The sequence below is a fragment of the Microtus oregoni genome, unplaced genomic scaffold (assembly GCF_018167655.1).
Source record: "Microtus oregoni isolate MIOR12 unplaced genomic scaffold, Mior012 000008F_ref0000371, whole genome shotgun sequence".
Lineage (NCBI taxonomy): Eukaryota > Metazoa > Chordata > Mammalia > Rodentia > Cricetidae > Microtus > Microtus oregoni.
In genome coordinates, this window is record NW_024543067.1 from 10,866,621 (window position 1) to 10,891,596 (window position 24,976).

The window sequence follows — 24,976 nt, forward strand, 5'->3', positions numbered from 1 at the left end:
TGGCTGGTTAGAAACTGAGGTCCAAGCTAAGCCACTTTGGGTAACGTTAATGTCTTTACTACCTCGCTCCCTTCAGCAGTAATTTCAGCTGTGTGTTTGTCCCTGAAATAATATTTCCCTGATAGTTTTCTAGAGGAATAAACACTCACTGCTTTTCTGTTTGTTTCCCGGAAGGGAGTATTCCTCAACAGCGCTGTGGTTATACTGGCTACAAGCTTGTGTCAGGCCCTGTGTCTACAGCCCAGTGGGACCTGCACTGGAGCAGGCGACCAGTCAGAACAATCCTACTGGAGAGTGCACAGAGTTAGTTCTGGGATTTGCATGTTTGAAAGTGTGAAAAATGCACGGATGTATCTGAGGATTAAGGATGGACACTGTAACGGAACAGTAAGCATCTCTCTTAATTCCCCCAGCAAATGTTTAGGATGTTTTGTGTAATAGCCATAAGGACAGCACTTTCTGAGTGCACTGATTTTATGCTTTATCTACAAATACAGTGGAAATTGGATATTATATGTGGCATGTTGTCTTTGTCTGGTGTTTCAATGAGCGGGGAGGGTAACTATGGGCCTGGTGGATTCAGACAAAGACTGAATCCACAGTGATTATGAAATATTGTGCACATACAGAACACTAGGGATTGTGTTTGTGTTCAAAGCAGATCGTGATGCCAAAGACTCTGGTTAGAAGATGAGGTCTCCACCTCTTCCCACCTTACCCTATACCTCCCCTCCCCTTACCTTACCCTTCCTATTCAGGCTAGCCTTGAACTCATGATCCTGTCCTCTTGCCTCAGCCTCCTGAGTTCCAGGCTTCAAGGCATGTGCAGTCACCACACCTGAATGCTTGCCTACATTTCTAATGAGGTCTCTGATCTTGCCCCTATCGCGGGTCTGCAAGCCTACTCCACAAAGTCAGTCTCTAAAATGTCCCAGATTACTGTCTCCCTTCGCTTCTTAGTGCCTGGATCCCCACTCCTGAAAACCCCATACATTTTTAGCAAAACAATTTTAAATTCTGAGTGAAAGTTAGACATTAGCAATCTTGACCCTTAACAAGGCAATTGAAAGTACTATAAAGGAATGATTTTGCTTGGATGAGGGACATATATGATTTTTCTTAAAATTTGAGATAGAGCCTCATTATGTAGCTCTAGTTAGTCTGGAATTTACTATATACACCAGGCTGACCTCAAACAAGGAAATCTGCAAGTCTCTGCCTCTTGAGTGCTGGTATCACAGGCATACACCACCCCTCCCTTTAAGCGGAAATGAAATTTCTTATCTTTATTCTTATTTGAAATGGTTTATTTTAATGAGTAATAGAACTTATAGAAAGAATCTCTGTATATATAGAAGGGATATTAATTACAATGGCTTGTGGGCTGTGGTCTAGCTAATCCTTTAACAATGACTGGTTATGAATGGGAAGTCCAAGAATCTACTAGTTCTTCAATCCTTGTGACTGAATGTCTCAGCTGGTCTTCAGTATACAATACATGCTGGAATCCTGAAGAAGCAGACTCTGATGCCAGTGACGGAATACACTTGTCTGATGTACCTTTCATGGTAGGGTGGGTTGGTGATAAGGTGATGATTAATTCCTTGTACCTATTTCTGCCTCCAGCTTTTTGATTAAAAAAAAAAACTGCTCATGAGTGGATATGCATGCTGAGGTTTTAAAGTAGAGCTGACTGGTGGTTTTTCATATATAAAAGTTTAGATTTGTGATTATTTTAAGATTTTTATGATTACTTTTTTAAGATAAAAATAAAATGAGTGATTCTCTTTTATTAACTAGAATATGCAGCCTGCCAGTAAAAAAAACTGGCTGAGAAAAATACCTTGCTTGCTTACACAATTAATCTATGACAACTTGCTCTTTATTTGTTTCTAGAGTTAAAAAATATCTGACTACTTCCCTTGAGCATTTTCCGCATGTTGTAATATATTTAATAACTAGGTTTGGTTATGTGACTTGACATTCTTCATGGAATGTTTTGTCAGTGGGTTCCTGTAGCTAAGACGCTGTGTTCCTTTCCCCTGTGGCTATTAATGTGTAGCAGCGAGGAGCATCATTTCTCTCCTTGTATCTGACAGGCATCATTAGGCTTTTTCTGGAACGGCACTGCATTTGAAAACAATGAGAACATTACCATAATTATTGTAGTTTGTGTATATTTAGAGACTGAGGCAAAGTATGCTTACTGTCTCCAAGGGGCTATAAATGTGCTTTGAGGTAAATAGTAATGCATGCTCATATCACTATGCCTTAAAAGCCCGAGTGCCTGGTATTGACTGTTGCTTCACAAATTGCTTACTGCATTAAATTGAATCGAATAAAATCATGCCTGTTTCCATCGTTCTTGCCAGCATACATCCGAGAACATTTCTTATAGGTAAACATACCTTTAAACCAAGTGATGTTGATTCTCTTACAAATGTTCCTGTTTCTGTCACCAGAAAATGTTTATTCTGTAGGAGTAAATCACTTTAATAGGTTTTGATGTAGTAGAGATTAGGTTCATAGCAAACAACACGCAGTTCACGGGGGACGGTTTAAGAAGAGACAGCCTCAGAACAGCATGGGTTGAGCTCACCGTCTCACTAAGAGTGAATGCACATAAAAAGGACTGTTGGAGTAGAAAGCAAACAAGATTAGGGTACCAATGTGCGAAGTTGGTACAGGTAATATCTTGCATTGTCAGGATGCTGGGGAAGATAACAGTTCAGTTTGAAGAAACTAAAACTATTCTATCATTGATGATTTATCTATTTTTTCCCTTCAATCAAAAGATACTTGAAAATAATAAAAACTTCAGGGTAATTCATGTCTTTAAGAAGTTGAAATAGTATGAGTGAGCCTGCATACACATGGTTTGTCTAAGTGAGTTCTGATTAACTGTGCACAATGTTAGACCAGTGGAGTACAAAGTATAACACCTAATCAGAGTTTTGCTTGGTTTTAGGAAAGTACTTATGATCATATTTTACCTAGTCAAACATTTTAAAAGAAATGGATTTAATAAAGTCCTATTTGTGTATAGCCATATGCAACCTAAAATACTTCGCTTAACTTTTGTATCAAATGTCTTCACATTTAATGCTACTATAGACCACAGGCTACATATTAGTTTTTCAATATGTGCAGAGGGCCTTGAAGATAACAACAATGATTTTATTATCAGAATCACACAGATTTGCAGAAGGAATATCACATCAAGCGATTCATCTTGGAAGAAAAGGCTGATTGGAACATTAGTGATATTGAACGTACAGAATCTACATTAATAGAATGAAAAAGACATAGTAGCTTTATTTATTACAATACCCCACATTTAGAAGCCTTACCACTGGTAGGTGCTCAACAAATACTGAATAAAAGAGAAGTTAAAAATGTCACTTTGGAGGAAGTCACTAGGACTTTTTCTTTACTAAATAACCACAAGAACATAGTCATAGATGCATGGCAAAAACCTGCACCTGATACCCTACAGTGGCTTCATGTAGTCTGTTATTTTTGTTAATATGAAGAGGCTACATAATAACCTTTTGTAGATAGAATGAACATACTTTCTGTTCGGTTAATATTGGGTTAGAGGTAGAGTTGTTTGTTTTTTTTTTTTAAAAAAAAGGACTGAAGGAAACTATGATGTTTTAAAATTTAGTTATATTAAATTTAATTCTCAGATTTTCATTTGAAGGATAGAAATTGCATTCCTTGAGGTGCCACTAAAAATATGTATGCAACCATAATCTAGAGAAAATAGAAAACCCCAAATCCCATTTAAGTTATTATCAACTGCTTATTTGAAGGCTTGAAGAGAGGATTGATTTGGACAGTAGTCAGGAGAAGTTTCCTGGATGATGAATTTTAGAGAGAATAATCCCATTTTTCATTATCACAGGAGAGAGAAAACGGCCTTACTCAAACCACTTACACTGGCACAACAGAGATTTTTAACAGTGTGAACAAACAGTCAAGCCTCGTGGGGCGGTAGAGGCGGCCTGTTTGCAGAGCTGTGGCAAATGAAGTAAGGCACACCTTTCCCTTGTTTAGTTTTACTTAAAAGAGTGATAACAGGCAATTAGGCTCCAGTGTGAAAAGAGCAACAGTACAAGGGGGTGCGCGTGTTGATGCTGGCAGGGAAGATAAGTCTCTGGGAAAGGTTCTTTAAATTGTGCGAGTCAAGGGCAGCTTTCCGAGCCCTTCAGTACAACATGACATCAATATTCAGTAGGAAAGCTGTGCTGTGTTTAACAGCAAAATAAAGCCCATAAATTTGGTATCTGTGCAGGAATTGAGTTTATTTACAGAAGACCTAAGGTTTAGAAGAATGATTAGATTATAAAAATGAAACACAGTTTGACTAACATCTACACTGTATGTAAGTACATGAATAGTCCGAGTACATGCTCACTGTTTAATTGACCTGCTTAATTTTTCCCTCTAAAATAGTATATTTTGTAAAATAGTATCTTGGTTTGCCTGACCAGTTCAATGATTAATTTATTATAGGTCGGTAATAAAGATGACACTTAACCCACATGCTTATTTACCTTATTAGATTATCTGGTTGTTAATTTCACTTCTTCCTTGGTTATCTAGATGCAAAACTTGAAAAAAGTTCATAAAGCCAAAGGCTGGTATCACAGGATTCTGTTCTGCAGACCAATGCTAGTTTCCGGTATTAATAGTTTTGTCTCTACACAGAAACAAAGTAGAAAAGATCACAGTGGCCAAATGTGAAGCAAGTTGAGTAATAAATAATAATACAAGTGATTATAACCCTAAATCTGAAAGAAATATTCATGAATAAATGGGAAGTTACAAAACTTCTGTGTAGAAGAATTCTGAGTAAATTGTGTAAGCTATTGCGTGCTGTGAATATGAAGTGTTTCCCATGAGCTCATGTATTTAAATTTGCTACCCAGATGCCAGTGCAGTTTGGGAAAGTTATGAAATCTTTAGAAGATGGTGTCTCGCTGAAGAAAATATGTTACTGGGGTGGCTTTGAGGTTTTACAATCTGGACCCACTTCTTGTCCTCCTTCTCCTGAGTGTAGATTCAGTGAGAACAATCATCTCCCCGCTCCTGCTTGCATGCCCTTGTTGCCTGTGGCCATGTCTTCACCAAAGCCACAATAAACCCATTCTCCTTTAATTTTTCTTAGGTTGGGAAATTTCAGGTTGGAACAAGATAGAAGAAACTTGCATAAGAGGTCTGGCTCCAAGGAGATGAAACATGATTCCCTATATCTCAGGCCCAGGCTTAGCATAACAATTTTCTTCTTGTGCGAACAGTATGCAAATTTGACAGTGTAAAACCCTTATGGTGAAGTTTGTTAGGTGCCTCCTCTGTAGTCTTACCATGTTCTATATATCCTATAATCATGAGAAAAACAGATACATTTTAAAAGTGAGCATCCCACCGAACCATTGACCAGTATTTCTGAAAATTCCATGGTTGTCAGAGTCAAGGGGAGTCTGATAAACTTACTGCCAAATGGAGACATGAAGGCTGATTGGGTATACAGAGGAACCCATGGAGACATGAAGGCTGATGGGGTATACAGAGGAACCCATGGAGACATGAAGGCTGATGGGGTATACAAAGGAACCCGTGGAGACATGAAGGCTGATGGGGTATACAGATGGTATTTTGGAGTAGGAATGGGCACTGGGCTGACATAAAAGAAATACCCCTATAGTATCTCTTTAATAATGCTTCAGTGTTGACTCATTTTGTAATAAGCACAAATAAGATGGTGACGGCTGCAGAAAGGTGTGACTGATATACCATCTTTCTGAGGTTTTTTTTTTGAAAATTTAAGGTTCTTTTAAAAAGTCAAGTGCACTAAAAAGAAATATTAAATAAAGGAGTAGCCCAAGGCTCCATACTGGAGAAAAAGAGAAGGAATGAGGTTCTTTAGACTGTTATTTAAAAACTACAAAATAATGCATAAGTGGGTAAATGCTAAAACTTGTTTTGTTGACATAAAAGAAATGTGTTAAAGAGCTAGCTCTAAAGACCTTTGCAATATATTCATAAACCTTCTGTGACTTCCATGGCGTAATGTAACAGGAAGGCCGCTTGTTTGTCCCGGCCACCCAGCTAGCTTAGCCCCAAAATAACCACACAGAAGTTGAACTAATGAAATCACTACTTGGCCCATTAGCTCTAACTTCTTATTGGCTAACTCTTACATATTAATTTAACCCATTTCTATTAATCTGTGTAATTTAACCTTATGAAAAAAGTTTTAAAAGGCTTTAGATTTAAGTAGATGGCTTGAAAAGGAAGGAAAAGTATTCTTGAGAATGAGGGGTTTCCAGTTCTGTCTGGTGTTTATCCATATTTGTGAAATAATGTCATATTGATTGCAGGGCACTGGAGATACTGATTGTCATTTTAAAATCAAGAGGAACCTTGAAAACGCATCTGTAAGTCTGGAATCCCTGAAGAGTCCAGGACTCTTTGTTGGACTTCAACCGGATGGACAGGCCAAACCAGTCATTTACACTAAAGACGAGAGTGTTTGCTTCTACCCACGTGTCATCCAGTGTATGTTCACTTCAAGTTGTTTGATTTTATAAGGGTCTGTGTAGAATGTCTCAAACTTTCTCTGTAGTTTTAATAAGAAAATACCCATCCTTAGACTGTTTCTCTATAAAAATGCTAAAAGTGATGTGAGAAAGACAATGAAGTCTGTTCCCCACAAGTTTCCAAGTAATTAATATAAAGTACAGAATTTTGGCTGTCTTGAAGCCCTTTGTAAACATAAATTGTGTGTGCACATAGCTGTAGCTTTGTCCAGCTGACACAGAACAGCCAGAACAATTAATTCCGTGTCAACTTGACAATCAAGCATATCGCTTTTAAGCTATAACCTTTCCCTTCTTGTTCATCCCCAAGATCACACATTACTATCAATATCATAGTATAAAATGCCCCAACTTTTAAAAGGCCCACAGTCTTTAAAAATTAAAACAACTCAAAGTTCAAAGTCTCTTTAAAATATCCAAAGTCTCTTTCAAAATTCAGTTTCTGTTAAAACTTGAAAATCTATTTAAAAGTTCAACATCTCTCAACTGTGGAATCCTACAAAGAAAAAAGTGAAATATTCTCTAATTCTGAGAGGGAAGCACCAGGGCACATTCACAATCAGAGCAAAGAAAAACCAAACTTCCAACAGTGTAAATAACTCATTGTCAAATGCCTGGGTTTCGCTCTTGATCTCCTGGGTTCCTCCAAAGGACCTGGGTCACTTCTCGGGCTCGGCTCTTTGCAGCACACACACTTTAACTTCTAGGCTTAGGCTGTGTCCACTACATAGCTTCTGCTGTTCTTGGCAGTCCCATTGTGGTGACATATTAAAAAAGCTGGCATCTCTGCTACAGCTGGGCTTCACTTTCACTAAAGACCTTCCACCCTGCCACACAGTTCCAAGCCTCAGCTGCTCTCCATGACCTTCTTGAGCCATCAAAGTCATTACTACTTGTGATACTCTTGCACCACTAATGTCTGCTGCCAGCATTAAGTACAACCTTGACTGACTCTGGGACACAGCCTCGGTATGTTCACTCAGAGGAAACACTTTCCAGAAGTTTTCACATCAATGATGCTAGTCTCTTCTTCTTCTTCCTCTTCCTCTTCCTCTTCTCCTTCTCCTCTTCCTCCTCCTTCTCCTTCTCCGGTTCCTCCTCCTCCTCCTTCTTCTTCTTCTGATTTTAATATTATGTATATAACATTCTGCTTCCATGTATGCCTGCACACCAGAAAGAGGGCACCAGAATTGAACTCAGGACCTCTGGAAGACCAGCCAAGTGGCTCTTAACCTTTGAGCTATTTCTCCAGTCCCTGCTGGTCTTTTCTTAATTACTGTTGATTTCTTAGTCCAGCTAACCAGCATCAATTGTCTCAGCAAAAACAAGGTATTACTGTAGTGGTTCTGATATTTTGTTAATCACAACCCATTTTTTAGCCCAAATGACTAGATTCTTAATTCAAGATATGCAATAGCTCCAATAGAGTCTTCAAGAAACCCTCCCACTTCCCTCAGAACTTCACAAACCAGGTTTCTACCATCTGCATTCCCTTCAATATTCTTATCTTTCAACCTCCCACAGAACAGTACAGCAAACTTTGAACACCCTGTGGATTTTCTTTGCATTTTGAAAATTCATTTCTTAAATCATTTTACATTCCTACCATAGTTCTCCCACTTCTTCTCCCATACCCCTCCTCACATCCCCCAGCCCACTCCTCCCAAAGGGTAAGACCTCCCATGGAGAGTCAACAAAGCCTGGGAGCTCAAGACTGGTGCTTGTCTATGGATCTCTGCATCTGGTTCCATCGGTTACTGGATGAAGGCTCTATGATGACAGTTGGGGTAGTCACCAATCTGATTACAGGGTAAGGTCAGTTCAGGTGCCTTCTCCACTATTGCTAGGATTCTGAGCTGGGGTCATCCTTGAGGATTCCTGGGAATTTCCCTAGCACCAGGTTTCTCCCTAACCTCATAATAGCTCCCTCTATCAAGATAGCTCTTTCATTGCCTCATCACCATTCCATTATTTCCTATTCTCGTTCCCCATCTTCTCTTCTCTATCACTCCCCATCCCTCCCAGTTTACCCAGGAGATCTCATCTAATTTCCCTCCCCAAGGCAATCCATGCATCCCTCTTAGGGTCCCCCTTGCTCCCTAGCTTCTCTAGAGCTGTGGACTGCAGTATGCCCACCCTTTGCTTTACATCTAGTATCTACTTAGGAGTGAGTACATGCCAGCCAGGGCCCATGAGAGTTACAGCAGGTGACAACTAGGGTTCAGCTAGTAACCTATCAGAGGAATGCTTATCTGATGGAAGTTGATCCTGTCCGGACAAGACCTGCAGGACCATCAACTCTGGAAACTGTTACTTACTTTTGCTAAAGCAGGTTGGTGTCTCTCTAATATCTGCATTGTATTGTGTAATCTCATGTGATGTGTACATATAATCTCATGATTGCATCTCCATCTTATGGGCACTTTTACCTGTGAGTGTTCAGGAAGATGACTGTTTATTTGACTATATAGTTTTGATATATATAAAATATATGCATATAATATATGCTGGAACATGCTTTATAGCTAGATCTATTTGTCCCTTGATGATTATAGACACTTAAAAGCATGCTTTGTTTCTTCTTACTCAGACTAAAATAAGAAAATAACAATTTCTCCTCAGTCCAACACAAACTGTACATAATTAGCTGATTTTTACCTTTGAGCAAGTTCAAACTAGACTAATGGCTTTTTATAAATATATCATAAGTGTAAAACCTTACAACTATGCACAAGGTCAGAACCTCAGATGTCCAACTATGGTTACTTAAGAAAAGCATGCCAATTTTTTGCTTTCTAAGTCTGTTAACAAAAGGCCTACATCTCAAAGCTTATCTCGGTGGACAATGAACTGCTGGCCCTCTGGTCATGAACTCACTTCTGTGGACCTTTGTTCTGGACCTTTGTGTTGCCATGGAAATGATTCAAATCCCTATTACTTGGCCTGGGAATGTGTTTTTGACCAACGAGAGACAACTTTTGTATTTTCTTTATCGCTTCAAGGCTCCTGGAGAAAAGAGAGTTTGGTGGTTATGAGAAGAAGCTAGGAACAGTTAGAAGTAGGACAGGAGAATTAAAATAGACACTAAACAATAAAGAAACTTTTACAAAGTATGGAGTGAAAGAGATTCATGTTCTGCCCTCAGATCCCAAGCCCCTCACTTGCCATAGCACCCTCTCTGTACCCTGAGGGAGCATTGAGGATGGACTTCAAAAGTTCCCATTAAGTACATATAGTTTTTGTCTTTCTGAGTCTGGGTTACCTCACTCAGGAAATTTTTTTCTAGTTCAATCCATTTGTCTGAAAATTTCATGATGTCATCGTATTTTGCAGCTGAGTAATACTCCATTGTGTAAACATACCACATTTTCTTTATCTGTTCTTTGGTTGAGGGGCATCTATATTTTTTCCATGTTCTGGCTTTTATGAATAAAGCTGCTATGAACATTGTTGAGCAAATGTCTTTGTGGTAAGATTGAGCATCCTTTGGGTATATGCCCAAAAGTAGTATTAATGAATCTTGAGTTAGATTGATTCCCAATTTTCTGAGAAATCACCATACTGGTTTCCAAAGTGGATGTATAAGTGTGCACTCCCATCAGCAGTGGAGGAGTGTTCCCCATACTCCACATTCTTTCCAAATAAGCTGTGCTAAGTATTTTTTAGTTCAGCTGGTCTGACAGATGTAAAGATGTTGAATAATTCCTTTAAATGTCTTTCAGCCATTTGAGATTCTTCTGTTGAGAAATCTCTGTTAGGATCTGTACCCAATTTTTAAATTGGATTATTTGTTATTTTGATGTTTAGTTTCTTGAGTTTTTTTTTTTTATGTCTTGGAACTCAGTCCTCTGTCAGATGTGGGGTTGGTGAAGATCTTTTTCTATTCTGTAGTATGTAGTTTTGTCTTATTGACAGTGTCCTTTGCCTTACAGAAGCTTTCAGTTTCAGGAGGTGACATTTATTGATTTTTGTTCTCAGTGTCTGTGGTGTTGTATTATATTTAGGAAGTAGTTTCCTGTGTCCATATGTTTAAGGCTACTTGCCACTTTCTCTTCTGGCAGGGTCGTTGTACCTGGATATATGTTGAGGTCTTTGTTACACTTGGACTTTAGTTTTGTGCATAATGATAGATATGGATCTATATGCAATCTTCTATATGTTGACATCCAGTTATATGAGCACCATTTGTTGAAGATGCTTTCTTTTTTCAATTGTATATTTTTAGTTTCTTTGTCAAAAATAAGATGTTCATTGATGTGTGGATTAATGTCAGGGCTTCAGTTAGATTCCACTGGTTCACACATCTGTTTTTATGTCAACACCAAGTTGTTTTTATCCCTATAATTCTATAGTAGAATTTAAAGTTAGGGATGTTGATGCCTTTAGAAGCTTCTTTATTGTACAGGATTGTTTTAGATATTCTGGTTTTTGTTGTTGTTGCTTTTCCATATGAAGTTGAATACTGTTCTTTCAAGATCTGTGAAGAATTGTGTTGCCATTTTGATGGGAATTGCATTGAATCTGAAGATTGCTTTTGGTAAGATTGTCATTTTTATTATGTTTATTTTACCTAACCAGGAACATGGGAGATCTTTCCATTTACTGATACCTTCTTCAGTTTCTTTCTCAAAGACTTAAAATTCCTGTCAAACAGGTTTTTCACTTATTTGGTTAGAGTAACCTGAAGATGTTTTATACTTGTGGCTATTTTAAAGGGTGGTGTTTCTCTGATTTCTTTCTTGACCAGTTTATCATTTGTATATAGGAGGGTAACTGAGTTTGTTGGGTTAATCTTATATTCTTCCATATTACTAAATGTATTTATCAGTTGTAAGAGTTCTCTAATAGATTTTTGTGGTCACTTATATATGCACTATCATATCATCTACAAATAGCAGAAGTTTGCCTCTTCTTTTCCAATCTGTATCCTCTGTATCTCTTTTTGTTTTCTTATTGCTCTAGTTGGAACTTAGATTACTATATTGAACAGGTAAGGAGAGAGTGGACAGCCTTGTCTTGTTCCTGATTTTAGTGGAATCATTTGGAGTTTCCCTTCATTTAATTTTATGTTGGCTGTCAGCTTGCTATAAATTGCCTTTATTATGTTTATGAATGTTTCTTGTTTCCCTGATCTCTCCAAAATCTTCATCATGAAGGGGTGGTTGATTTTGTCAATTTTTTTTCAGCATCTAATGAGATGGTCAGGTTTTTTTTTTCTCTTTCTGTTTATTCATATGGTAGATAACAATGACAGATTTTTGTATGTTGAACACTCTCTGCATCCCTGGAATGAAGCCTACTTGATCATGGGCCCAGAGACTGGGCTGTCCAGGTAGGAGGCCAGTCACTCACCTCTTGGTCCAATGGGTGTAGGTGGTGTCTGTTCCCAGAGGCTATTCTAGCCCAACATTTCAAAGTTCTTCCACAATTGTCCCCCAAATCATGTGATCAGTTCTATTACAGCAATACACAATGATTCTGCTACCAATTTCTGTCTTAATTAGAGTTACTCTTGCTGTGATGTAACACCATGACCAAACGCATCTTGGGGAGAAAAGGGTTTATTTCACTCATGTTTCCATGTGAGATCTCTCTCTCTCTCTCTCTCTCTCTCTCTCTCTCTCTCTCTCTCTCTCTCTCATCAGTTCATCCTCAAAAGCTGAGCAGGAGCTGACAAAGCAGAAATGTGGAGGTGGAAGTTGATGCAGAGACCATGGAGGAGTGCTGCTTACTGGCTTGCTCAGCCTGCTTTCTTATAGAATTCAGTACCCGCACCTGAACCCACTTACAAATTGACTCCACCTTCCACATCAGCCACTAATTAAGAAAATACTCTACAGAATTGCCTTCATATAGCCAGATCTTCTAGAGCCATTTTATCAATTGATGTTCCCTCTCTTAGCGGGCTCCGCCTTGCATCAAGTTGACATAAAACTAGGCAGCACAGTGCATATGGAATATTTTGCTTTAAAGAATATTTCTATGTAATCTAAGAGAGGGTAAAGTTCTTGGAATGCTTAGTTTAAAGCTAGTAATTTTTAAATTTTCCATTTTTAAAGAAACAGTGCAGGATACAGATTATTAAGGTAAAAATAAATGGGATTTGGTTTTAAAATAAAATGCAGGGGGAAGGAGTTTGAGAATAAGAAATAAGTGGAGATATTCTGGAATAGTTTCTCATACATCTGAGTTCAGGTTCTTTACAAATTAAGGATTTGAGAACTTTATTTAAATAATTTAAGTTTGACGCATACTGACTTGAGCAAAGGGACCCAAGCAGTAGCAATATTGCATCTTAAGATTGTCTCAAAGGTGTTACCTGCTTTTTTCTAAATCTTGCCTAGTGTTGTTTCATAGTTTTTGATTCAACCAAATTCTAGCTCTTTTAAGTCAATATGAATTTTATATGAATTTTAGCTTTTATCTCTTTTTAGAGTGTACTTATTTTTCTCTCAAATGTTTGTGTGTTTCAGGGTACGTGTATGTGAGTGTGTGTGTGTTTGTGTGTGTGTGCCTGTGTGTGTCCATGTATGCAGAATATCTTACAGAAGATGGTTTAGAGCAAGAATATAGCTTGATTTCATGTCAGTATATCCATGGCCATTTACCTGACTTATATTTATCTGCATTGACTCCATTTAAACTTTTAGTTTCTGTTTTTAAGGTCTTATAAATGTTAGGGTAGTAAAGCGACGAGTGGCTCCACCCTCTGTTTCACACAGGCTGTTACAGAGTGACACACCCACTCAGCCAAATGGGTTTGCAATCTGCCCCTGGAGCTCTGCAGGGCAGCAGATGACAGGAGAACACACAGAAGGTGGCAGGGTGGAGTGGAACAGTGAGAAAGAGCTAACAGGAGCCATCAAGCTTCTGGACCAAAGCCTATGAAAGGGCACATAATAAGGAAGAAGTTGAGAAGAAAAGATGAGGAAGAACAGATAATGAAATTATAAATAAACTTATAAAAATAAATAGGAGAGGAAAAGAAGGGTGATCTGCCAAGAAATGGGAGATTTAAGAGATCACACTTGTAGACAAAAAAAAAAAAAACACTTGACAAACTTTCCAATGTGTTCTGTTATAGACCATGGGAACTTTGCAATTTTTCCCCCTGTTTTTAGGGGCAACTTCTTATTTTAGTAAGGGCAAAACACAGAGACACTGCCTCAAAAACCTCCTCATGGCACCTTGAATCATAGTACGGAAGCAGTGGTGTTTCCTCACATGCAGTTCCTGGTACTGCTTTCTGGGGCTTCTGAGGGGGAAATTCCAGTGACAGGGAAGTGCATGTTCGCATTCAGCATGGACACCTCTTGGCTTCTCTGGCCAATGTGTGGGATTTCCATCTGGGAAAATGAAGAATGAGATTCAATAGCAAGCAACTGTCACTGCTCTCAGAGACTCGTTTTTGAATCTTAACAGACACGTAACATTTCAGAGAAAGAAAACACAAAGCTTGGTTCATGTGTGCAGGGTGCCCTTTGCCAAACGGGAGCCACCATGGGAGTCCTGTATGATCAGAAATTTATCCTTAGCCCACCAGTTTTCTAGGAATTGCTGAGTTCCATGTCAGACCAGGAAAGCAAAGGAGCGGGCACTCATCTGAAACTTACCATGCCACTCTTTTTATTTCCTGCTCCAGCATTAGCTGGCTTCTTGAATACTGATTCAATACAGCCAGCACTTGGCCCTGCCCCATGGCATCTGCAGATGCAGCACAGCGCTTGGTTCAGAGTAGGTGAATTGGGTGTCTGTGTTGAATCAGAAAATGTTGTAACATTCATCCAGTGACATATCATTCCTGGGTTTTATTTTTATGTGGTAGCATATGTACCAAATTAAACATCTCAGATTCTGCTTTGTCCTATGTACATAAGAATAGTAACATTATACTGTGGTAAGATTTTTTTTTTGCTTGAATCTGTGAACATTTGAAATTGCAAGTGTGCATAGTTTGAGTAAATAGATCCTATGAAAGTATGTGTGGATGTATATTTGAGATGGAAGATGTTGGCGGTCTTCCGAAGGTCCTACAAAAGGACTCTTTAAAACTGATGCAGAACGTGCCTAAAAGCTTGCTTAGGTTGGAGAGGGAGAGAGCTCCCTGGCAGAACCATCCTTTAATGTGCAAAGCCTTGTTCCCAAGTACCACAAATCAAACAGTTTTCTCCCAGAAAACTCTTGCAAAGTTGTATCGGTGTGGTAGAATATTTATTAAAACTTTTTCAGTAATTACCCGAGTAATGTTTATAATTTAGAATAATATAAACCTTACAGAATCTGTACTCTGTAAATGTGGTTAATAGATTGAATCTTTACCAGGAAGAAGCGAAGAGTATGACTAAAACTTCGAAACTGCTCATCTTTAATTATTTGTATTTCAACACAGCCCAAATCAAGAACTTATTTTTACAGCACAAGCTTTGTCTCCCCATTTTCTGAAATTCAGAGTAGAATGTGCACAATAAGGGAGCTTGGGTGGGGAGGACAGCACGACAGGAAGAGAACAGGAGGTTGAATACTCCTGTAGGCCAAGGGTATTCAAATGGGTGGTCTGCCTTTCAATCACAAAGGCTTGGTAACTGGGTGAGCAGGGAGGTGATGTTGTAGCATGTGGGCTGGAAGGGCAAGGCTGTCAATATCCAGACCCCAGTTGGTCTCTTGGAAGCGTCTATAAAATGAAGACAAGAATGACTTACCTCAGCACTGATGTGAGAACCACGTGAGCTAACATCTAAGGGTGTTCGACTCTCAGTGCTGTATAAGTATTTACTCTCGCAGGTATTGAAGAAAGCATTTCCTGGTGTGTCTTTTACAGTTTAAACAGCGGATAGATGTCCGGAAAGCAAGAAATCGTATGTCATCATCTCCTCTAATCACTTTGAGCAAATCACATTGCTTCTCTGTAACTCGATTTCTTCATGTGTAATTCGGTTAGGATTTGGTTTAATTATTGAAAATAGAGAATTTATGATACAACAATTTCCCCAGTATCATTTAGCTGTAGCAGAAAGCTTGTATAGCAAAACTTCTTCATTTTCTTTCATGAAGTTTTACTCAAATCGTATGAACCTCATATATAAAAGCAACTGAGAGCATTTGAAATGAAATGAGCATTTATTATGCTGAACTGGGTATGAGGTTCTCTGTGTATAATCCAGATATGTGAGCGTGCATGAATTATTTTGGAGCTTCATTCATTCCTATCACTCCAGGTAATACCAAAACTTACAAACCCAAATAATGGAACCTTCCTCTGTGTCCGGTTATGAAAACCTTAGATTAGTTGGAACTTAAACCTTTCATCAACTTTAGTGTCCTACTCATATAGAGCACTGAACCCAGAGTGAATCCACGCAACGTTTTAGGACACAGGCTTAATTCATGCAGAAAACTTGGCCTTTCCTTATTCTATGTCTGGACAGGTAATATGGTGTGAGATACACTATTTATAAAAAAGTATCAATGGACACTAGCTCAATACCCTGAAAAGATATAGAACTAAAGACATGGGTTAGAGACTGTATTTTTATGACAGTAAGAATTTCATGGGTTCATCAAGATCACTCAGTGTTAGGTAAAGGTGCTTTCTGTACAAGTTTGATGGCTTGAGTTTAATTCCTGGAACCCATGTGAAGGTGGGAGGAAAGAAACAATGTTGTGGAATATTATTTTAAGATATTTTACATTTGTTCATGTCGTGAGACATTTGTTTAACGATGCACAAAATGTGTTGCATTTTTTTATGCTGCATTTATTTCACTCTGTGAAGCTGTGTTACTGTGTCTGCATAAACCACCTGATGGGTCTAATAAAGAGCTGAACAGCTACTAGCCGGCCTCACAGGAGAAAGGATAGGCAGGGTTAGCAGGCAGACAGAATAAATAGGAGAAGAAATCTGGGAGGAGAAGATCAAGGAATAAGAAAATAAGGGACCTGTCACACAGACATGCCATCAGACATGTAACAAAAAGAAAAGACATAGAGAAACAGAGAAAGGTAAAAGCCCAGAGGCAAAAGGTAGATGGGATAATTTAAGAAAGTCTGACAAGAAATAAACCAAGCTAAGGCCGGGCATTCTTAAGTAAGAATAAGCCTCCATGTGATTAACTGGGAGCTGGATGGTGGGTCCCCCCAAGGAGTAAAGAGTAAAACCAACCAACTACAAAACAATGCAAAAAACTCCATTTTCACTCCATATTTGTGCCATGACATGTGTGCGTCCATATGCATCCAAATGCACTAATAATTCATAACAGTAACAATTAAAGTTTCAGAAAAAGGATTTCAGGTTTAAGTCTTTGAGGGACTCTGTAGCATTCACAGTCAGCAAAGCCGTGAGCTGCGGGAGGCAAGAAGGCAGGCAGCTCAGCTGCACATGACCCCGTAGCTGATGTTAGTGCAAATCTGCAAGTCTGAGCTCCAGTGGTAGACTTAAGCACAGTACAATTTGGTGAAAACCTTTTGGTGATAATTTTTCAGTCTTGCATGTGCAACAAGACATGCATGAATGTCCTCAGTGAGAAAGTAAGAGAAAAGCAGGTCATATGTGACTGTATCAGAGTTCTTTGTAAAGTCCAAAAGATAAGGTTCTATAGTTGGACCGAGAAAAACGATTTTAGTAGTCTGGGAAGGATTCTGTCCCCGAAAAATACCAGCCACACAGATAGCAAAAGGTTAATAGGCTAGAAAGCTTGTCTGCTCTGTCCTTTTAGGGAGGAGAGCAGGTTCTGGGTTTCTTCTCTTGAAGGAACAAACCTGTGGGCTTAACATTCCAGGCTCTCTTAGTGTGTGTTTATGAAAACAAAGGCCTCTATGCCACTATGAAGTCTTACAAATATTTAAGCGAAAATGTGTTCAGAAAGTTTATTTCAACGAAGCTGGAGATACCACTTTTTACCATTCTCTCAAACTGCTTGTTTTTTGTAGATGAAAGAAAAGCAGCTAGTGGTTTCCTTCATTTATAGATATGTATGTATTTCTTTGGTTGAATGTTCTAGATTGCACAAAGTTCCATTTGAAGGATGCTTTAGTCAGTCTTTTCTTTTGAGGAAGGCTAAACAGCAGATTACTCAAGTAGCTCCCATTTAGAATCTGTAAGGAAAATATCTTGAACAAGTCATTTGATTCATATTGTAATGTTAAGTTATTGCTTGGAATACTAACAGTGAACAGGCTTTATGGGAAAGCCACTTAGGCATAGCCTGCTGGTAAGAATGAAAGGTTGTTTTCTGGGAACTGTGTAACAAGAGTGAAATGATCTGAGCAGGCAAATGCAAACCACGAAGAAACTTAGACTTGATGCTGAGCACATGGTGAACATTCTGAGGAGAAGCAGGGATCTTGAAGTGATCTCATTTTTCATGTTTTTTTTTTTAATCTTAATTTCAGTTGGCAGAGAAAACCCAATGGGAATGTCTGCAACACCCAACCAAGGGAAAGAAAAGATCCATGTGCCAAGATACCAGGAAGAAATGCCCCCAAAATCCACGGCCAGACGCCCCTCACCATTGGCATCAGAAAGTAAGCAGCAGCCTTTGCCTCTTCATTTGGTTTGTATCTTTACTCTGCTTCATCCTTGTAGTTGCTTTACAAAGAATATTATATTATTTAATACAATCAAAATAATTTCCATTTCCATTATTGTAAAGGTGCATGGACTGTGAACCAAGCACTTCACTTCCCAAACATTTGGATTTCTAGTTTCTATATTTGATTATTGTGTTCCTGTGGTTTTCTTCAGTGGTCGAGTCTCAGTTGCCCAGAACCTTGTTGTGATGAGATCAGCACAAGTCAACCCCCTGGGGTCCCCACCCTTCAGTGCCTCCCTCACCCCACATCACCCATGCTCCTTTTGACATTTTTTGATATTCTTGGACGCCAGTGTGACAAAGGATTCTGTTAGCCTACTATACCTAATCCGCTCTTTATGTCCTCCTCACACTCTATACAGAAGAAAGCGGGCATCCCTACAGTCCTGAGACTCTTCTGCCAGAAGACAAATGGAAGGTACTAGTGCTGACCGGAGATACAGGGACTCAGGCCAATGTCACACTCTGGGTGTATGGAGATGAAGGAGCCACTGGACCAATCAGTCTGACCAAGGACAGCCCGGAACAGCTCTTCCTTCCAGGACAGAAGGATGAGTTTCAGGTAATCAAAATCAGCAGTCATTTTATTGTTTGGACATTACAAAGGCATGTGATAGAGGACACACATACACATATACACACAGAGACTGTATAAAATACAGTCTGTTATGAGCACCATTAGTTAATTAATTTATTTCCTATTTTAATAACCAAAACAAATGTATTTGCTCATCTCTCTTATGCAAGGAAGTAAGAAAGGTTACAGAAGAAAATTTCTTTTTAAGGACTATTCATTTAAAGCCATTGTTTTAGAAATCATCGAATCTAGTTCAAGTTATACCTGAATTAAAATATATGGGAGACTCTTGGGGTAGTGGAAGTTCCTCTTTCTACACTTGGTATACTTTCAGACATTGCTCAGCTGAACTGCATGTGTGTGAAATCATTTCCTAGGCATTTTCACAGAGCACGTTCTGAGGCTCTACCCACGCCCATTTTCATCTCTCTGACACTTATTTCTTGCCAAGCTGCTGTGATTTGAATGCAGCTGGCTGCTTGTCTAGTTGGTGGGAGCACTGGCCAAATTTCAATTAGGACAGTTATGTTGCACGTTACTAATTCCCAACCCCGCAAGGCGGTAGCTGTATGATTGCTCAGTGCATTAGTTCAACAACAGTGGCTCACCCTTGAGAGTGTCCCCATGCACACTAGGGAATAGAGACTTATGGAGGCTAACCTGACTCATCAGGCTGCCAAGGCTGTTTAGAAGACCAGCACCTGCCCTCATTAACACTCACATTTTTTTTTTCATTTTCAGCTGTGAGCTTGTAGCTCTACACTTAACACTTGTTATTGGAGTTTAGTGATGGAGCGTGATTGTCTACAGTGACGGGAGATGCTTTGATGTGGCCCATGGTGATCACTTCATATATATATATATGTGTGTGTGTGTGTGTGTGTGTGTGTGTGTGTGTGTTGAATGGTTTTCTGAAGATTTTCAGAAATACATTTTCTGAAAAATATTTTCAGAATACATTTTAGGATTAGAACCCCAAATCACCAGCAGAAGTATGGCATTCCTGATAATACACCATATGCCATATCTATTGATGTGCTGTTTAATTCTTTCCCTGTTTTTTTCTGAAAAGTTTTCAACAGGGTAGAATCTTAGGGGCTCATGACGGCACATGGGAACACCTAGAGAGCTATAAAAACTGATGACGACCGCTCACTTCCAGAGAACCTGGTTCATTTCATGTAGGTGCAGCCTGGACGCCGATGTTGTGAAAAGCCCCCTAAGTGCTTCTAAAGTGCAGTCACTGTTACTAGTCCTGGTCCAACACTAGACTGTTAGCCAGGCAAGCTGGATTGGTGCTGACTTCCTGTGTGACAACTGTGTGACTTTCAATATGTCATTTAATTTCTCCAAACCCATATTCTCTTTATGTGTAGAATGGAGGCAATGACTTCCATCCTGTGTACATTCTGGGGAGCTGTGTGACACAAATAACATGGATAAACCATAAGAAAGAATCCTATTTATTATATAATAAATGTATTAGGTCAGTGAAAAAGTAGTTGTGTCAGGTTTTACAGTGTTGAAATGGGCAGTGTTGAATATTGGAATATCTTCTTCAATAAACACAGTCAAGTCGTATGTCATTTTAATGTGTGTTTCTCTCGCTTTATGGTTTTGGCTAATGACTTGTTTGTTTTATATTTATCTTATACTATGGAAATTATGTTGGATAAAAAGCAAATTCAAGATATATTCCTTTTCGAATTCCAAATGGGTCATAAAGCAGCAGAGGAACTTGCAGCTTCAAAACACATTTGCTTCAGAAGCAATGGGGGTGGGGAGAATCAAGAAGTTTTGCAGAGTGAGGGAGAACTTTTATCAACAGGACCAGTGTCCCAACATTGCACATTCACAGTGACCAAGTGAGATCAACTGTCAAGTCTGATCCTTTTACAACTATCAGAGAAGTTGCCAAAGAACTCAGAGGTGACCTGAAACACACTGAAGAGGTCAAAAGAGTCAAGGGGTGGGTGCTCATGAAGTGGCTCGAAAAAAAAAAGTCATTTCTGAACTGTCATTCTCTCTTAATTCACTATTCACTAAGGAATGATTTTTTGATGAGATTGTGGTGTGTGACACAAGACAGATTGCATACAGCAAGAAGCTCTAAATCTTTTCCCAGTGCTAAACTTGCACAAACACAGTCATGGTCACAGTTGGGTTGTCTGCTGCAGGACTGATCCATGACGGCGTTCTGGATCCCAGAGATACCACGTCTGAGAACTATGCTCAGGAAATTGATGGTATGCACCCATGACTGCACCAGTGGTGGTAGTGTTGGTCAAGGAATGGGCTCATTTCTTCTCCTTGATGCCCCACAATTCCTAACTATATGGCACAATCACTGCTTCAGAGGATGAAAATTTTGGGATAGAAAGTTCTGCTTCATCCATTCGATTTCGCTGATATCTGCCAACAAATTACAGCCTCTTCAAGCAATATCCATCACTGCTTTCAGGGAAAACCTTCATCAAAGCACAAATTTTATGTTACTGCAATAAACAAACTTATTTATTATCAACCAAAATGTATAATGGTTCCTAGCTTGATTGATTAAGATATATTGGGGTTTAGGTATAGAATCAAAAGTTCACAATCTTCAAGCATAATTCCAAGCTAATTATAAATTGTAAAGAACAGAGGCCCTGGTGTTGGGAATATGAAATTATGATAAAATGAACCTATCACTTGTTCCTTTACATGGATTGTTTATCCATTTTTCCAGTGATGGAGGTTGGGTTTAGGAAACCTCTCAGCTTCTATAGATGTGGAACTCCAAGAGAGTAACATAGGTAGCACCAGTAACCAATGGAGCCTGCATGAAGTAGACACTCTCCATACTTACTAAGTTCAGAATCTGAACTTACTAAGTTCAGAATCTAAGTTTTAGTGAGATTCCCAGTTAATGTTGTAGGTATACTAAAGTTTAAGAAGGCCTGGACTGGAGAACATGAGGCGCTGGGGCCAGTGCCTCTTGGTAACTGGATAATCCTAAATTAGGATGATCTCATTCACATTTTTAAATCTGTGATACTGTTTCTTGTATTCCTTTGCATTGCATAATTTGCTGCTTCTGTATTTGTCTTTAAGTTTTTCCTTTCAGTCTTCAAGTATTCATACCAAGTGTCTTTGAAAACAGTGTAGCAAATCTGATCAAATAGACTTGAGTTCACATCTTATTCTCTGAGAGGGTGATGTGTATACAATGCCTATGAGTTCACATGCTATACATGGAGAGCCTGATGTGTATACAATGTGTATGCTTAAAGAAATGGCAACTTCTTTGGGTGTCTCCATCCTATAAAGTAGACTTCTTGAAGAGCGTTCCTTCCCAGTGAGATGCTGGCCCACTGAAGAAACCATGCATGTCGGGGAGCTGAGGAAACTCTATACCAAGTCCTTGGTGGGTGGGTGTTACTGATACTGGGTCAAAGACCAAAGCTGCAGACCCATGGAAGTTGGCAAAGCCTTTCTTCTGGGTGAGGTTCAGAGGGATGACATAACATTTCTCAGATTTACGCACAGATGGGAAAAGTGTGTGCAGAAAATGTCCGCCATAGATTTCTCCCCGGATATTTACATCCTGAAGATTGCTTTATTCTATAGACAGTGCCTAGAGAGATTAGCCATACCTGCCTCATTGATTCAGTTGTAGACTATCAACCCTACCTCCATGTTCAGCTGCATATGGTAAACATGCTGATTTTTCTGCATGCTGTAGGTTCTCCATCAGACAGTCAATCCCACCTGCTCCCAACCTTCCTATTTGTCTTTGTTTTCATATTTTCTTTATTCCCTGGCTGCTCTAGTGAGGTCAGTCCCTGGAGCCAAGCTGTGCTGAACAGCAATGCATATCAAGTCCTTGCACCTGGCTACTATGGAGTTGATTGCTGTTCTGGGTAGCTCCTATTTCCTGATGTAACCTGTACAGGCATGAAATTACATGTTTCAAGTGAGGGGACTTTTCAGACATGCCTTTAGTGTCCTCACTTAGAATGTGAAGAAAACGTAAATTTATACTCAAGTGCCAATTGATTTTAAGGACAACAAAAGTGTAATTAAAGGTTGGTTTACCGTTTTGAGACAAAATGGGCCCCAATGATGAAACAAATTCCTACTTCCTCTCATGGAAAGAGCTAATCTACAAGCTGTGCCACTGAGAACAATTCTGGAAATAAGGAGGTTTGACTTGCTTTCTGTTCTCCCAGTCAGCAATTACAATAGTTTATTATAACCTCCTCCTCATACCTGCCTACAGTAGCCTGCAGCAGGATATTTTAATGAAGCTCTACCAGTGGTCTGTAGCAGTAGAGGGTTACCTATCATAACAATTAGTTAAGTATCTCTTTATTAATCAATTGATCAGGTGCTATAGTTCATTTTCTAAATCTTTACTGTTCCACATCTGGGCCTATTTTATTATACTATAAACGTTTGCCTTCAAATTGATTCTTTTCTTTGTTATACATATTTCTAAGATGAAGACTGTGCCACTGTTTTTACTTTTCATATCCGTGATCTTGTGCAAAGACTAGATTTTTGTTTTAAATGTATTATGTCCATTCAATACATAAAGAAAACATGAGGCAGAGATGTATACCATAGTTTTTTTTCAGCTTAAAATCACAAGAATTTCCATTGGGTTCACAGAAATTTCAATGCCAATTCTCCAAAATAAAATCTAACTGAGTGCATATATTTGTGGATGGGACTATTTCTCTTCCTTGAGCTATGATATCTACATCTTCAAGGAGGAGTCGAAGAGGATTTAAAGAGTAGATGGAAGTTCTGGACACACAGGGGCTTTCTATAAGCATGTAAAACCTATACATTTAAATTTTATTGGTAAAAATTCTTGTTTTTTGTCTTAAAATTCAATGCTGCCTTTCTGCCATTGGCAAGCAAAAAGGTTGGTCTACTGAGACGTGTGTGGGGATCAGAGAAAATGGCATGCTCTTTGTCCCATTCTTTCATCTCCTTTCTTTTGGCATGGGATAATTTTTTCTCATTCTGCACCTGTGAGTTCCATCGACCAGCTTCTGGAGAGGATTACATCTGCAAGGCCTTGTAATAGCTGTTCAGCCATCAGTAACAAATGCAAAGTGCATTCAGTCTGAAAATTATCAAGAACATTGGGATATGATTAATTGAGAACATCTTAATCACTTTCTCCCCTTTGCATTCCATCCAGGTTGTTCTCAGAAGCATTGGAGAGATATACAAGATCAGGATAGGACATGACGGAACGAGTGGGAAACCGGAGTGGAGCTTACAGAAGGTACTGACTTCCCTTTGTGCTTTGTACTTCATGCTGATGGAAAGGGCAATCAGTCCACGCAGAGTGGGAAATGGGAAGTGTTTTAGAAATTGTCCTAAGTAATGTAAACAAACATAGTGGACCATACTCTAAAGTGCTTCACTATGGTGAAGTATATTCTAACAATATCATTTTTTTGTGTGTATTTGTTAAGGGAACAAAGAAATTAATGGGTGAAAACCTGAAGAATATAGCAATGTGGAAGACTCAACGGGCATTTTTATTCTGTGATCTTTATGACCATCTAAGTAGTTCATGGTCTTTAAATGTTGTCTTTCTGTCATTGGCATGCAACAAGATTTTTTTTTTCCTGTAAATCTCTTCCATGTGTACTTGGATCTTCACTCTATAAATATATAATCCACTTGTATATAAAATATGAACATAGTTGAAAGAGAAATGTGCTTATTAGTATAAATATATTATATTCAAATGTGGATATTTTATCTTTTTAATGAAATCAAGTCATCACCATATATGTATTTGGATATCTTATTTATTTATTTTTGCAATTGTTCTTGTCAGTAAAGTCTGCTGAATGCTTGTAAGATGCCAGTTGCCTTACCAATGTTGTTGTATGTTTACATAACAGTGACTCTTCGATTTGGCTACCACTGATGTTCCTACTTTATAGATGAGAAAACTGGGGCTCTATGAAGTCAAATAAGTTTACTACAGTCACTTAATAAATGTCTGTCTTCTACATTGGTCTCTAGAGAACCTTAAGCATTGCCATTCAGCCATTGCTTTTAAAAATAGTAATAAACCCTTAGTGGTTCTTAAGTTTCTCAATGGAAACAGTAAGTTATACTTAAGAAAAATGCTAAAGTTGAATTAGAGAATGTCTCTACTTTAACATCGGCATCTGTCACTGATTTCTTTA

General features: G+C 38.8%; 1 protein-coding gene across 1 annotated transcript in view; it reads left to right on the forward strand.

Annotated features, from left to right (window-relative positions):
- The window catches only part of Rp1 (RP1 axonemal microtubule associated), a 113,113-nt gene that overhangs the window by 54,596 nt on the left and 33,541 nt on the right, over positions 1-24,976 (forward strand). Inside the window, exons 14-18 of the mRNA XM_041657697.1 lie at positions 175-387; positions 6,387-6,564; positions 17,997-18,128; positions 18,559-18,758; positions 23,968-24,054. Coding sequence (XP_041513631.1) covers positions 175-387; positions 6,387-6,564; positions 17,997-18,128; positions 18,559-18,758; positions 23,968-24,054 — 810 coding nt within the window. The remainder of the gene's footprint in view (positions 1-174; positions 388-6,386; positions 6,565-17,996; positions 18,129-18,558; positions 18,759-23,967; positions 24,055-24,976) is intronic.